The 14,881-nt window shown below is 45.5% G+C and overlaps 1 protein-coding gene across 15 annotated transcripts in view; it reads left to right on the top strand.

The window, feature by feature from the left end:
* C2cd5 (C2 calcium dependent domain containing 5) overlaps positions 1 to 14,881 on the top strand; it is a 98,162-nt gene that overhangs the window by 63,735 nt on the left and 19,546 nt on the right. For all 15 annotated transcript variants that reach the window (XM_045139464.1, XM_045139463.1, XM_045139459.1 and 12 more), the window contains 6 exons: positions 1,940 to 2,035; positions 4,377 to 4,568; positions 7,411 to 7,597; positions 9,028 to 9,192; positions 12,043 to 12,183; positions 14,462 to 14,525. In XM_045139464.1, coding sequence (XP_044995399.1) covers positions 1,940 to 2,035; positions 4,377 to 4,568; positions 7,411 to 7,597; positions 9,028 to 9,192; positions 12,043 to 12,183; positions 14,462 to 14,525 — 845 coding nt within the window. The remainder of the gene's footprint in view (positions 1 to 1,939; positions 2,036 to 4,376; positions 4,569 to 7,410; positions 7,598 to 9,027; positions 9,193 to 12,042; positions 12,184 to 14,461; positions 14,526 to 14,881) is intronic.

The following is a 14,881-nucleotide window of genomic DNA, read 5'->3' as shown; positions in this document are numbered from 1 at the left end:
ATAGTCCAAGGTCTTTTAATTGAGCCGTAATACCAAATAAATCCCCCCCAAAACACACAATGACACAGAATAAACACTGACACTGCAAAAGATGGCTCTGGGCATGGCAAAGAAATATTCAACCAATACAAGATTTTAAACAACCGGGGCAAACACCAAACTCTATAGCTCCAAGTCCAACAATTCTAGCCACTGCCAAATCTTCAAGTCCAATAGTTACAACCAGCAAAAGTCTCTGAAGTTCTAATTCCGCCCCTCCAGCTAGGCTACTCACAGTGCTGGCTAACTTCATCGGGGCTGGCAGCTCTCCTTAGCTGACATCTCGAGGTCCCAGTGTCTCCACTGCAACCCACGGTTCATCCTCATGGCTTCATGGGGTCTCCATGCAGGCATCCAGCAAACCTGCTTCACACTGCCCATGGCCATTTCCAAAACACAAGACCATGTTGCAAACTCAAAAATCCTCTTTCCTGCATTTCTTACACTCCACAATACCAGCTAGGGTGCCAATTTGTTTATCCTGAGGGGAATAAAGCAGACTTCGAAGAACAGGACACACCTTGAGCATCCAGACCCCTTTAAAAGAGTCTACATTCTTCCTGTTGCTCTACTGCGGGTCACATGGCCCAATCTCAAAGGTTGTAATCTCTCAAACAATTGCAGGTTAATGGGCAGCAGTTTAGGTCCAAAGATTTCAGTTTTTCTGTGCCATATCCTTCTGCCCATATCAGTGCATTTCTTTTTTTTTTTTTATAGTTTTTTTTTTTAATATTTTTTGTTCATTTTTTATTTATTTATTTGAGAGCAACAGACACAGAGAGAAAGACAGATAGAGGGAGAGAGAGAGAATGGGCACGCCAGGGCTTCCAGCCACTGCAAACGAACTCCAGACGCGTGCGCCCCCTTGTGCATCTGGCTAACGTGGGACCTGGGGAACCGAGCCTCGAACCAGGGTCCATAGGCTTCATAGGCGAGTGCTTAACCGCTAAGCCATTTCTCCAGCCCATCAGTGCATGTCTATGAAGAGCAACCCTGCACAACTTCTTTTCCAAAAATATTGTTTTTACTTTTATTTATTTATTTGAAAGGGACAGACAGACAAAGGAGGAGATAAATAGAGAACGAATGGGCAGGCCAGGGCCTCCAGCCACTGCAAAGGAACTCCTGATGCGTGTGCTCCCTAGTGCATCTGGTTTACGTGGGGCCTGGAGAATTGAGTCTTGAACCGAGGTCCTTAGTCTTCACAGGCAAGTGCTTAACTGCTAAGCCATCTCTCCAGCCAGCCCTGTACAACTTCTCAGGACAGGGTCATAACAGCTAACCTCTCAAACTGCTTCTAACCCAGTCCAAGCAAAGCTCTTTCTCACCCTCATAAGCCAAACCTCGCAGTCCATAGTTCTTACTGCATTCAGGTCTTTCAACTCTGACCAGAATAGTCCATCAAGCGGTACTTACCAAGAGCAGCTAGTGGGAAAAAAGAGGTTTATTTTGGCTTACGAGCTCGAGGGGAAGCTCCATGATGGCAGGGGGAAACGATGGCATGAGCAGAGGGTGGACATCATAAGGTGGACAACAGGAACAGGAGAGTTTGCCAAGTACCAGCAAGGGGGAGCTGGCTATAACATCCATAATCCTGCCCCCAACAATACACCACCTCCAGGGGCATTAATTTCCAATTGCCATCAGTTGGGGAACTAGCGTCCAGAACCCCTCTTTATGGGGGACACCTGAATCAAACCACCACACAGCACTTCTGTTTTACTTTCACAAACAGCTCTATTTTTCATCTTGGGGTTAGGAGGTGATCCTATTTTATTACTTAATATCTTGGAACGGTTACCTTGAGTTTAATTTCTCTCCATAAGTATTTTGAGGTTTAGCATTTTCCAAGGCATCCTCGCTGAGAACAGTAACCCGTTCACGTTTCCTTCTTTTGCAGTGAGGAGGTCTGCATCTTGTCAGCGTCGGGCACGGCGGCTGTGCTGAACCCGCGGTTTCTGCAGGACGGCACCGTGGAGGGCGGCTGGGAGCACAGGTGCTCACGGGCCTGACCTCCTTCCTCAGGGCGGGCCAGGGCCAGGGCGGCTCCGCGCTCAGCCAAGATGGCTCTTTACGGGGTGCCCGACAGTGGGGGGTGTTGGAGTGGGGACCAAGCACGCCCCTGATTTCAGCTGACCCATGGCAGCAAGGCAGTGTGGGCTTTTTCATTCTCTATACGTCACTATCAGTGGAAGACTTTGAAGCATTCCTTTTGTGGCTTTGTCACAAAATGGAACTATTTTGTTTGCCTTTTTTTTTAGTTTTTTGAGGTAGGGTCTCACTCTGGCCCAGGCTGACCTGGAATTAACTCTGTACTCTCAGGGTGGCCTTGAACTCACAGTGATCCTCCTACCTCTGCCTCCCACGTGCTTGGATTAAAGGCGTGCGCCACCACGCCAGGCTGAATTGTTTGACTCTTTTGCTTTTGTCTTACTCTGAAAAGTAAAAAGAGGACATAACACAGTTTTCATAAATGAAAGTCTCATTTGACCAAATAAAGTACGATATATATATATATATCGTGTATATATATATATATATATATATATATATATATATATATATATATCGTGCTTTATTTATGTATATATAAAATAGTGCCAGGGGAAATGAGCTTACTTTTAAATTATTGAATTATTGGGCTCATTAAACTTCTATAAACTTCAAAACCTAGCTTCCATAAATCTAAAACATGCTTTCCATAAACAGATGAATCTACCAACTATATCTGTAAAATGATTGATTTTTTTTATCAACTACCTTGATAAAGTAAAGTTTATTCCTTCCTACCACAGTCTTGCTATATTAAATATCATTGAGGAAGAAGGCATAACTGTTCGGTGCTCAAGCTGAGTGTAAATAACTATTCTGCTGTGGTAGTGAGAGGAGGACTGTGCTTTCCAGTGCGAATTGGCCATTCGGTGTTCTGGAACCTTCAGAGTGAGAAAGAAAGGACATTTGTGAGGCAGCCTCGGTCACTGGAACACAGTCCTGAGAAAACTGCCTTTGCCCATGCTGTGCTCGCGCTGGGCGCGCTCCCCAGGCCACGTGCTTGTGGGGCGAGCCAGACCTGGTCCCCCAGTAACATCCCAGTCCCCTTGCATCGCTGGATACATAAAAGCCTAACTTTTGGTGGGGGAGGGGTGGAGATTTCACCTAGGGCTTTGTGCATGCCAGGCAAGTGCTTTCCCACTGTTACATACCAGCCCTAAGAATCTCATTTACTAAGTATTTTTTCCTCCATGTTACTAGGTTATTTCTGTGGTGGGACATGCACTCCTTTCCTGTTTTTTTTTTTTTTAACTTTTTCCCTGACAATTTTTTTGATTTTATTTATTTATGTTTGTTTTATTTTTATTTATTTATTTGAGAGTGACAGACATGGAGAAAGACAGATAGAAAGACAGATAGAGGGAGAGAGAGAGGATGGGCGCGCCAGGGCCTCCAGCCTCTGCAAACGAACTCCAGATGCTTGCGCCCCCTTGTGCATCTGGCTAACATGGGTCCTGGTTAATCGAGCTTCGAACCTGGGGCCTTAGGCTTCACAGGCAAGCGCTTAACTGCTAAACCATCTCTCCAGCCCCTTTCCTGTTTTAATTTGCCTTCTTACCAAGTTTCCACTTGTCATGGCTTGCTAGATTAGGGTGATGGGGACCCCTCTATCTAGGACCTCAGGAGAGCCGGCGGGCTGCAGGCTGCAGCTCACAGAGCTTCCCTGTGCCCCACTCCTTTTCTTCATTGTTGTTAAATTCTTTTTCTCCAATCATTTGGTTAAATTTGTTTTTCTCAGGATTTGTGTGTTGGTGCTGGTTGGTATAATGTTACCTGTATTCTCCACCCATCTGTTGTCATGGGGGTCCCCTCCATAATTCTGTGTCAGTCGTCATCGCTGTGAGGGTGTGACAGGTCATCAAAGTGACGACTTGACGAGCCTTTCCTCGTGGAAGCACTCGTGATTCTGGTCCTATGGTCTCTAGTCACTCTGTTAGTCGTAGTGCTGGTTTTACTGCTTTGCCATGTGTGAGTTGTATATTTTATTTTGTTCACAGATACTATATATGTAATATTTGCTTATAAAAAAGAGTCTAACTGGGTGAGCTAGTGCACGCCTTTAATCCCAGCACTCAGGAGGCCATGGTGGGAGATAGCCGTGAGTCTAAGGCCAGCCTGAGAATAAGGAGTGAATTCCAGGTCAGCCGAGATTGCAGAAAGACCAAAAAAATCTAGTTCCCCTCCCCCCAAACATGTCCTGTGGGCTTTCTTTTTCTTTTTCTTTTTTGAAGGAGGTATGGAGCCCAGAGTAGAATGTCTTTTTTTTTTTTCATGTACTTATATAGGCTTGAAGAAACTTTGCCTGCAGGCTGTGGATTTTGCCACATACCATATGATGAACTGAATATGCCCTTTCCGGCTCATCTCACCTACTGCTGCAACTGCAGGAAACAAAAAGTGCCTGACGTGCTCTTCACGACCATAGACCTCCCAGCCGAAGCCACAGTGGTTGGAAAAGGCTGCCTTATTCAAGCAAGGTGTGTGCGTGACCAGCTTTGCCGGGTGGCGTCACAGGCCACAGGTGCTCTCACGGGGGTGTGGCTTGGGCCCCGTCGGGCCCTGGAGAAGCGGGAGAAGCAGGGCGCCTCCGCCGGAAGATCGTGGGGATGAGCTGCACCGTTGGGCCGAGCCGTGCCCTGCGTGAACTCTCGGCGGCTCTGCAGAGGCACTGCTCTTGTCTCCCCCGAGCCGCGCAAATGCTTATCAGGGTCGCAGTGACCTGCCTGCTGGCCCACGGTGACTGCACAGCTGCTTCAAAGTCCTTCATTGCTTTCTGAGCTGGGTTTCTCTCTTCCTCAAGAACAATGCTACATGGCATGTCCTTTGCTAGTCACTTAGCTTTCATATATATATATTTTAATGTTTTATTTATTTATTTGAGAAAGAGAGAGGAAGAGGTAGATAGACAGAATGGGTGTGCCAGGGCCTCCAGCCACTGCAAACGAACTCTAGACTCATGCACCCCATTGTGCATCTGGCTTAAGTGGGTCCTCAGGAGTCAAACCTGGATCCTTAGGCTTCCAGTGCTTTAATGGCTAAGCCATTTCCCCAGCCGTTACTTAGCTTTTGAGCACTGGAGTAGAAAATCCTAAATCCTGATACACATCCATGTCACCAGCTCCTAAGTTCCCAGGCTTATTGGACATTTCTGTCTTCGTCTTACTTGAAAGCCAAGCAGTCCTTTACCCCGGGAACTATGGGCTCCATCAGGTCAAACCTGGTCCTTGCGGGAACTGCACGCAGGCTTTGATCTGCTTGCTGACTGTCTTCATTTCTTGCTTTAAATATATGAATGTGTATATATATATATATATATATATATATATATATATATATATATATATATATATATGCGTGTGTGTGTGTGTGTATTTATTTATTTTGAGAGATTGAGAGAAAGAGGCAGAGAGAGAATGGGCATGCCCAGGCCTTAGCCGCTGCAAATGAACTCCACACGCGTGTGTTCCTTGTGCACATTTCCACATTTTGCACACTTGCGTCACTGTGCATCTGTCTATGTGGGACCTGGAGATTTGAAAATGAGTTCTTAGACTTCACAGGCAAGCTCCTTTAACTGCTAAGTCATCTCTCCAGCCTGGTTTTTTAAAATAATTTTTTAGTATTTTATTTTTAGTTATTTATGAGAGAGAATGAGAATGAAGCCAGGGCCTTCATCTGCAAAAAAACAAAAACAAAAAATCCCCTCCAGATGCATCTGAGTGTGTGGCCTCTGTGGGTCCTTTGGCTTTGCATGCAAGTGCCTTAACCACTAAGCCATGTCTCCAACCCTTGTCTTCATGTCTTGATATGTGTGAGCTGTAGGTTTGGACCTCATCAAGTCCTAGGTGTGTATATGCTTGTGTCCGAGAGTCCCGGATTTATAACTGTAGCCCAGAACCACCTTTTGAGTTTCACACACACATGCCAGTTCGACTTCACTCCTGTTTTAGTGAGTCATAGATGTCTCGTATTATTGAAATTGAGCTGATGGTTGTTGCCACTTATTAACCTCTTTTAAGTGAATAGTGACCTGCAGTTCCCGTCAGACTTGGGTTCTTCGGCATTTCTCTCTCTCAGATTAGTTACAAAGGTAAACTGGGGATTTATTTGAAATGTCTATCTGTTCCATTTAATCTTTTTCCATCTTGTATCTTAGGACTTCCTTTGGGATTGCTTTTCTTTTTCCTGAAGGATAAATCTTGTCGTGTTTCTTCTCATGAGCCTGTTGGTGCATCTGGAAAATGTGTTTACTTTTCTATTTAAAACATTTTTAAATTGACAGCTTCTGTGTGTTTAGACAATACACCATGATCATAATTGTTTTCAGAATATTTTTATGCTGTAATGATTTTCTCTGAGAAAAGTGACGATCACCCCACGCTGCTTCTGCCTCTCCTCACTGTGGCTGGAAAGCACCGCAGTGACCTCTGACATTGTGTTCCGAGCGACCTGTCCAGTACACAGCCGACACCAGGCACCTGTCCTCCCTGCTCCTCACCTGCCCAGATCACGTCCCTCCACAGAGATTCATGTCTTCACTTATCTAGTGGTTTGGGCCAATAGCTTTTTCATTTCCACAGATCATTTTTTAATTTTTGTTTATTAAAATGTGACTTTCAATACAGGCTTGTGTAGTGACAAAAATACTAAAAACCATTATTGATATAACAAACCTGCTTATGTTTTATTAAGCATATTTTTTAGAAAGTTTTGAAAAGTGGACTTTGATTTTTAATTTTTGTCTATTTATTTGAGAGAGAGAGAGAAATAAGCAGAGGGAGAGCAAGAGGAATGGGTGTGCCAGGGCCTCCAGCCATTGCAAATGAACTCCAGATGGGTGCTCCCCTTTGTACATCTTACGTGGGTCCTGGGGAATCAAACCTGGGTCCTTTGGCTTTGTAGGCAAGCACCTTAACCACTAAGCCATTTCTCCTGCTCCGGACTTTGTTTTTGAAGTACTGTACCACTGAGTCACACCCGTGGGTGTACATTTATTTCTTTTTATTATGTATGTATTTATTTGAGAGAGAGAGAGAAAGATGTAGACAGAGCCAGAAAGAATGGTTACACCAGGGCCTTTAGCCACTGCCGAACTCCAGATGCACGCACACACCCCCACCCCGCACATGCGCAACACCCAAGGGCTCGTGTTGCTGCGCGTCTGGCTTACGTGGAACCCAGAGATTTGAACATGAGGTCTTAGGGTTTGCAGGCAAGAGCTTTAACCAGTAAGCCCACACGTTTCTTTCTTAAGGTGGCTCCAAAAATGCTATCTGCTGTGGTGGTGGTTCTCCCTGACAGGGTGATTCTCCTTCATAGGTTATGTCGCTTGAAAAAGAAAGCCCAGGCAGAGGCCAACGCCACGGCCATCAGCAACCTCTTGCCCTTCATGGAGTACGAAGTACACACGCAGCTGATGACCAAGCTCAAGCTGCGAGGCATGAACGCTGTGTTCGGACTGCGGACCCAGGTCTCCGTGGGCGAGACCATGGTGATGGGCTTGGCGGTAAGCGCCGAGGATCGGCCTCGCTCTGTGCCGTCTGTGGTTGTCGTGGGCTCCGTGTTGTGTGACTGTGGCCCATTTAAGAAGACATCGCTTGTTGCTTAGCCAGGCGTGGTGGAGCCCGCCTACAATGCCAGCACTCAGGAGGCAGAGGTAGGAGGATCGCAGTGAGTTTGAGGCCATCCTGAGACTCCATAGTGAATTCCAGGTCAGCCTGGGCTAGAGAGAGACCCTACCTCGGGGGGGGGGGGGGAGGCTGGGGGTGAAGAAGACATCGCCTAACTGGATGTGGCTGAGAAATAGTTTGTCATCTAGCACTTAGGAGGCTCAGATGGGGATTAGCAGATCAAAGCCTGTCTGGCTACATAGCAAGATCTTGTTTCAAAAATCGACAGATCAGTGAACTCCATAGGCTGGAGAGATGGCCCAGCAGTTAAGGCACTTGTCTGCAAAGCCTAGTGACCCGAGTTTGACTCCCCAGTACTCACATAGAACCATATGCACAAAACGTTACATGCATCTGAACTTTATTTAAAGTTGCTAGAGCGCTGGTGTACTCATTTATTCTCTCTCCTTGCAAATAAATAAATACTGGGAGAAAAAAAGATAAGCAAACTCCAGATATCCATGCTACTTTGTACACCTGGTTTTAGGTAGGTTCTGGGGAATTGAACCCGGGCCACAGGCTTTAACGCAGAGCCATCTCCCCAGTCCCGTCTTTTCATTTTGTGTGCGTGCGTATGTCTGTGTGTGTATTCCTGCTAATGTGTATTTGATTTCAATTTATTTCTTCTTCCTTTTTTGTAATCTAAAGGTGTTTTGAGACAGGTTTTCAGACTAGCTCAGGGTGGCTGGAGCTTGCCATAGAGCCCAGGTTGCCCTTGAACCTGAGATCCCTTTTTTTAGCCTCCCAGATCCCGGTTTCTTTTTGACAGCTATGAAAATTTAAGAACTGTAGTTGGGGGCCAGAGAGATGGCTTAGTGCTTAAGGCACTTGCCTACAAAGTCTAAGGACCTAGGTTTGATTCCCCAATACCCACGTAAGCCAGATGTACAAGGTGCTGCACGCGTCTGAAGGTTTTTTGCAGTGGCTTGGAGACCCTGGCATACCCATTCTCTCTCTCTGTATCTGCCTCTTTCACTCTCTCTCTCTCAAATAAATAAAATATTTTTTAAAAAGTTTAAAGAGCAGTTGAACATACACTGAAAAGTACAGTTCCCTGTCTAATGTGTGTACACACAAGAGGAAATCACCCCATCCCCAGGAATGTTTCTGGGGTCTTAGCGGACACGCCTGGGCTCCAGCCGCTGCTCCACTGCCCTCCCTGCGGAGCAGAGACCATGTGAAGAGCACGTCCCACACTCCCACACGTGGAGCTTAGCACCCTGAATTCCCTGCTGCTCTGTTGATCTTTTCCCGTTTCTTTCACAAGTCGGCCACAGGGGTCTACTTAGCAGCTCTGCCGATGCCTGGGGGGATTCAGATTGCTGGGAAGACTCCGAACGACGGCTCCTATGAACAGCACATCTCCCACATACAGAAGAAAATAAATGACATGATTGCTAAGAACAAGGAGTTGTATGAAATCAATCCAGTGGTAAGTAAAACAGCTTCACAGTGAACACACCCCTGACAGCTCAGATGTATGTTGTGAGGTTACCTTATTTTGCTTCAGTGCCTCTGTTTGGTGCAGGGCCTGTTATGAAGTTCAGTCTGTAAAGTGCACCTCTCCTTGCCGTTGGTGGTACTTTCTGTCACCTTTCTCTGCCTTAACTTTCTTAAAGTAACTTTTAAAATTTATTTGCGTGTGTGTGTTTGTGTAGTATGTTGTGTGTGTGTTCTACTGTGTGTGTGTGTGTGTGTAAGTTTATATAATGTGGTGTGTGACTATATAATAATGTGCGTGTGTGTGTGTGTTTGGCATGACATGGTGTGACGTGGCACCTCCCATGCCCTCCTGGGGTGAGGGTGGGGTGTGCTTGCCTGTGGTAAACAGCTCCATCACTCGTCCGCCTGCTCTTGTTTTGAGCCGTATCTCTTTCCTGATTGTGGAGCCCCCCCCCCAATTCCCGTCCTGGGTCTCTGCTCCCCTGTGGGCGTGGTTCACAGGCTTGTGTGGTCACTCCCAGCTGCTTACAAGAAATCTGCAGATTTGAACGCTGGCCCTCATGCTTGCACAGGAAGCACACTTAACTGCTGAGCCACTTCTCCAGCCCTTCCGCAACTCTCAGCTCTGTGTGTGCATTTACTAACCACTTGTGAGACACATGCATAGGTCTCAAATTTCCCTTCTCATGTGTTACCAGTGGTATCATGCTCCGTTGTGGCCAAATTTCTCATTCCTGATGTAGCACCCTAGAGTGCTGTGTACAGTGGTCACGTGCTCCTCGGTCTCTCTGCTGCCGTGCAGTGTGTGTGCGTATGGGTACACACACACACACACACACACACACACAGAATTGTGCATGGACTACGCAAACACTGTCATTTTGTATATGAGGTGGAGGCATCCATAGCTTTTGATCTCTGTGGGGTACTGGAACCAGTCCCTTGTGGATACTGAGGGATGCTCTAAGATCCTTTTGAAGACACATTTTATTAAGAACGTAAATGAAGTTGCCTCGGTTGATCAGTATTTCCTGAGCACCCCATCCTGACATTTTGAGGAGGGACTAAATCTGCTGGGACTTTACCTCTACTTTGTCTTTTCCTAGTTAAGATACTAAGGATATTACTATCCTTTAGCACAGCATCTTGGAAAGTGTCCCACAGAGCTAGTGGACAGGGCTATTTCCCACACCACTGAACAGTAGATTTTTGTCATCTTAATTTTACACAGCAATGTGTGCCATCCTGAAAGTGGGGTCAGGGTCTTCCTCTGCCAAGGAAGACAGCCCCAGCTGAGGTATGTGCTCCTGTTTCATGGTCTTCTCAACTCATGAGAACTGTTTCTAATGGAGGCTTATTCAGATGATGTAAGGCACTGAAAAAACATGCAGACTTTAGATTCACAGGGCTGGTGATGAAACATCATGAATCTAGTATATAGTAAATACTGGAGAGGTAGCATTTATTAGGTCAATTGTACAGTGAACAGAGCCATAACAGAATTCTAAACTACTATGAAATCTTCTAGTGAGAAGACAAAAACAAACACCATCACCACCACCAAAACAGCAGCAACCACAGCAAACTGCCACAGAGTTTCCTCACTCCGCTTCTGCTCAGGAGATTCGCTTTCCCTTGGCATCCCAACTGTTCTCGTTCTGTATTCATTATAACGTGCATCCTGTCACGTTCATGTGGGACAGGTTCAGACTGAGCGCAAGCCATATGAATGCACAGGAAAGCACTCCATAGGTTGTGAAGCACCAATGGGTAGAGACCTACCTGAGGAATGACTAGCAATGGGCATTGACACCATGACGCTTTGAAGACCCTCTACTTACAGTTCTCTTGTTTTTGTCAGCAGTAGATCTGGCCCATCAGGGATAGGCTCATATCCCCACGTGCAGACCATTGGCTGTGTAATGGGAAAAGCTCAATCATCCATAGTGGGTTACATCTCACACTGACTTCTAGAAGATCAATTCTGTAGCTCTTGATTATTAAGCATCATAAATTGCACAACAGTAGATGTAAATCAATGTTTACATGTTATCTGTTCACATCTACATGCATTCCTCATTCTTCAGCTTTTATTACAGTAGCGCTTTGGGGAATTGCCACTGGGCGAGATATGTTACCCGTTCACATCTGCATGCACTCCTCAGTCTTCACATTCTGTTACCGTCGTGCTTTGGGGAATTACCACTGGGTAAGAAAGGGCATCAAGGGCTAGTGTGCTTTCTTGGGCAAGAAACCTTTAAGTCTTCATGGCCAGCTAGGGTTTGAAAATGCTTAGTACAAAGCCCAGCATGCAAAGAGTCATGAGCTTCTGAGCTCACTGTGGTGCTCTGTGTGCGCAGTAGCGGTCAGTTTGGACTTGTTCCACCTGTGACAGTGACACCTGCCATCAGGAGTGTTCAGCAGTAAGGCTGCTGTGACGGATGAAAGGAAACAGCCATGTGCTCTACGTGTAGTCTGAAAGGTTAAATGTAGAGCTCATTGAATCTACTTTACAGACAGTGTTCTCTACTGGAAGTTGGCTATTATTAACATGTAACTTTAAAACCAAACTTAGGGCTGGAGAGATGGCTTAGCGGTAACGCACTTGCCTGCAAAGCCAAAGGACCCAGGTTCAATTCCCCAGGATCCATGTAAGCCAGATGCACAAGGTGGCACATGCATCTGGAATTCTTTTGCAGTGGCTGGAGGCCCTGGCACACCCATTCTCTCTCTACCCTCTTCTCTCTCACAAATAAATAAATAAATGTAAAATACATTTTTAAAACAATGCAAACTTTTAAAAAATTGATATGACATAAAGCAATTATATTTCTTTCAGGAGGTACCTGAAGAGATTATAGGCTCACCCATCCCAGAACCCAGACAACGCTCAAGGCTTTTACGGTCGCAGTCAGAAAGCTCTGACGAAGTTGCAGAATTAGATCTTTCACATGGGAAGAAAGACGCCTTTGTTTTAGAGGTAATTTTGTGTTGAGTGAATTCTTAAAGGTTTGGACCTGACCGTTTTGCCATTAGGTCCTAGGCTCATGTGTGACCTTTGTGGTATTCAAATCGCTGCAAAGATTAGGGTAATCTTCCAGGAGTTTCACAGGCGAGGTGATAGCAGAACTTGGTAACTGAGACGTGAATGCAGAAGTTTGAAAACAACCATTGAATGTATAGTGTATGCTAAAAGTCCAAAATCTTAGAATTGAAAATTTTACTTGAAAAGTTTTGGGTTTTGGAGCACTTTAGTATTTGGTGTTGAGGAGCAGGAAGCTCAACTCATAAAGTCTGCAAATATTCCAAAACATGAAAAATCTGAAACAAGAAATGCTTCTGGTCCCAGCATTTTGAATAAAAGATACTCAACCTATAGTATTAAACACTTGGAAATACTTTATAAACTTGAGTTCATTTCAGTAAGGAAAGGTACCCTTTTTTTTGTTTTGTTTTTCAAGGTAGGGTCTCACTCTAGCCCAGGCTGACCTGGAATTTACCATGTAGTCTCAGGCTGGTCTTGAGCTCATGCCAGTCCTCCTGTGTATGCCAACCACGTGCTGAGAAGCGCAGGTACTGGGTGCCACCATGCCTGACAAAGGTACATTTTGTTTGTTTGTTTGTTTTTATTCATTTGAGTGACGGACAGAGAGAGAGAATAAAGGGGCACACCAGGGCCTCCAGCCACTGCAAACGAACTCCAGATGCATGCGCCACCTTGTGCATCAGGCTTACATGGGTCCTCGGGAATTAAGCCTCAAACGGGGACCCTTAGGCTTCACAGGCAAGCGCTTAACCACTAAGCCATCTCTCCAGCCCAGTTTTGTGTTTTGTTTTGTTTTTGTTTTTGTTTTTGATTTTTGTTTTTCAAAGCAGGGGCTTGCTGTAGCTCAGGCTGACCTGTAATTCACTGTGTAGTCTGAGGCTGGCCTCGAACTCATGACAATCCTATCTCTGCCTCTCAGGTGGTACCGGGTGCTACAATGCCCATAAAGGTGCTATTTTGAACATGCTATAATGATCACTTGCCTCTTGTATTACTGTAATGATGGTCACATATGATACATAATAATCTCAGTGTAGGAACTATAACTGAACTTCCTTTAGAAAATCCTGGGTGAATGAACAGTGCTCACAGATCGACTCCCACTTCCTTTCCTTTCCCTTTGTACCTTTGGGAGTGGTAGGAAATCCCCTGTTGATATGGACTGAAAGGAGTATAAATGGTGATGCTAGTTGAGAGGAATGTTGGAGGGAGGAAGTTGGTGCTGTGACCACAGTGAGTCAGGAAGCTGCTGTGGAACCGTGGGCTAAAGGGCACCCACAAGTACAGTGAAGTTGTCAGCTGCAAGAGGCAAGGAGGACCTACCTCTGGTGAATGTTCATTTTCTGAGAACACAAACTCTATGTCTCTACATCTTTTTTCTTCCATTTCTCTATATAATCAGAGGATGGAAGAAAACCAGAGCTCAGTAGAAGTGTATATGAGTCCTAGGAGTTAGCAGGTCCAGTGCACTGCTGAAGACAGTGCTACGCAAAGTGTTGTAGCTCCCCGTAGCATCAGTGTTTCCTGGGAGTTTGCAAAACATGCAGATTTTAGGAACCAGCGTGAAATCTAGAAAAAGAATTTCAAGACGAGGTCAAGATATGCTTTAACAAACTCTCTAGGGTTAGACTTTGACAGAGCACACTGATGTGGACGGAAGATGAGGGCAAAGGGCAGGTTTCAGGAGAGGAAGACATCTGAGGGGAAGGACGCTGTCCTGGGAAAGATGACGGCGAAGGGCAGGTTTCAGAAGAGAAGGACAGAGAGGCAGGAGGCTGTCTGAGGAGTGCTTTGGGGACAGGGAGTTTGAGTCTGATCTCGACCACGGGCACATGAGCTGTCTGACCTAGATGGCTCGGGGCCTGTGGGAACTCAGGGACCCCCAACTGATGTGTTCACGGCTGCTCTCAGTGGAATGCTGAGATGTAAGAACATTGCTCTTAGTTCATTCATGTGGTGCTTTTGTCTTTGAATGTTCTCATAAAAGCTTGAGAAAAGTGTGCCTCAAAGCATCTTAAGATATTTTAATGTGCAAAATGTTACCCCTAGAAGTATTTGAAATTATCATCGTGGAGAAATTTGCCAGTATTGCAGTTTTGCTTCATATTATGTTTTTATGGGTAAACCTGCCTTTTTCTTAGTTCTTAACTCTTCTCCTTAGCCAGTAGTGGAAGTTAGTACTGTGTGATGGTCTTCGTCGTCTCCTTTTCAGATAGATGACACAGATGCCATGGAAGATGTCCATTCTCTCCTCACCGACGTTCCTCCTCCTTCGGGTAAGCGGCACATGGGTTCCATGTGGCAGAATTTCAGTTCATAACAGCTATAGGGCTGACCTTATTTGAAAGGCTTTGTCACAGTGTCACATTCTGTCATACTTCAAGACTTAAAATTGCATCACCTTGGAAGTCCTTATGTTAAGAATGTTTGAGCCTAAATGCAACAGATTTAAAATTCATTTATGTTTATACGTGGAAAAAATACTCTATAATTTATGAAGATACAGAGTTTTAGGGGAAAAAATGAGTGGGTGGAGCTGTTGCTCAGTTGGTAAAGCGCTGGCCCAGCATGCACGCGGCCTCAGGCTTGACACCAGCCCTGCGGAGCGTGAGCGCGCTGTCCGCGGCTGTCA

The sequence above is a fragment of the Jaculus jaculus genome, chromosome 22 (genome assembly GCF_020740685.1).
Source record: "Jaculus jaculus isolate mJacJac1 chromosome 22, mJacJac1.mat.Y.cur, whole genome shotgun sequence".
Taxonomy (NCBI): domain Eukaryota; kingdom Metazoa; phylum Chordata; class Mammalia; order Rodentia; family Dipodidae; genus Jaculus; species Jaculus jaculus.
The sequence above is the reverse complement of the archived record's forward strand: the minus strand, read 5'-3'. Positions and strand labels throughout refer to the sequence as shown.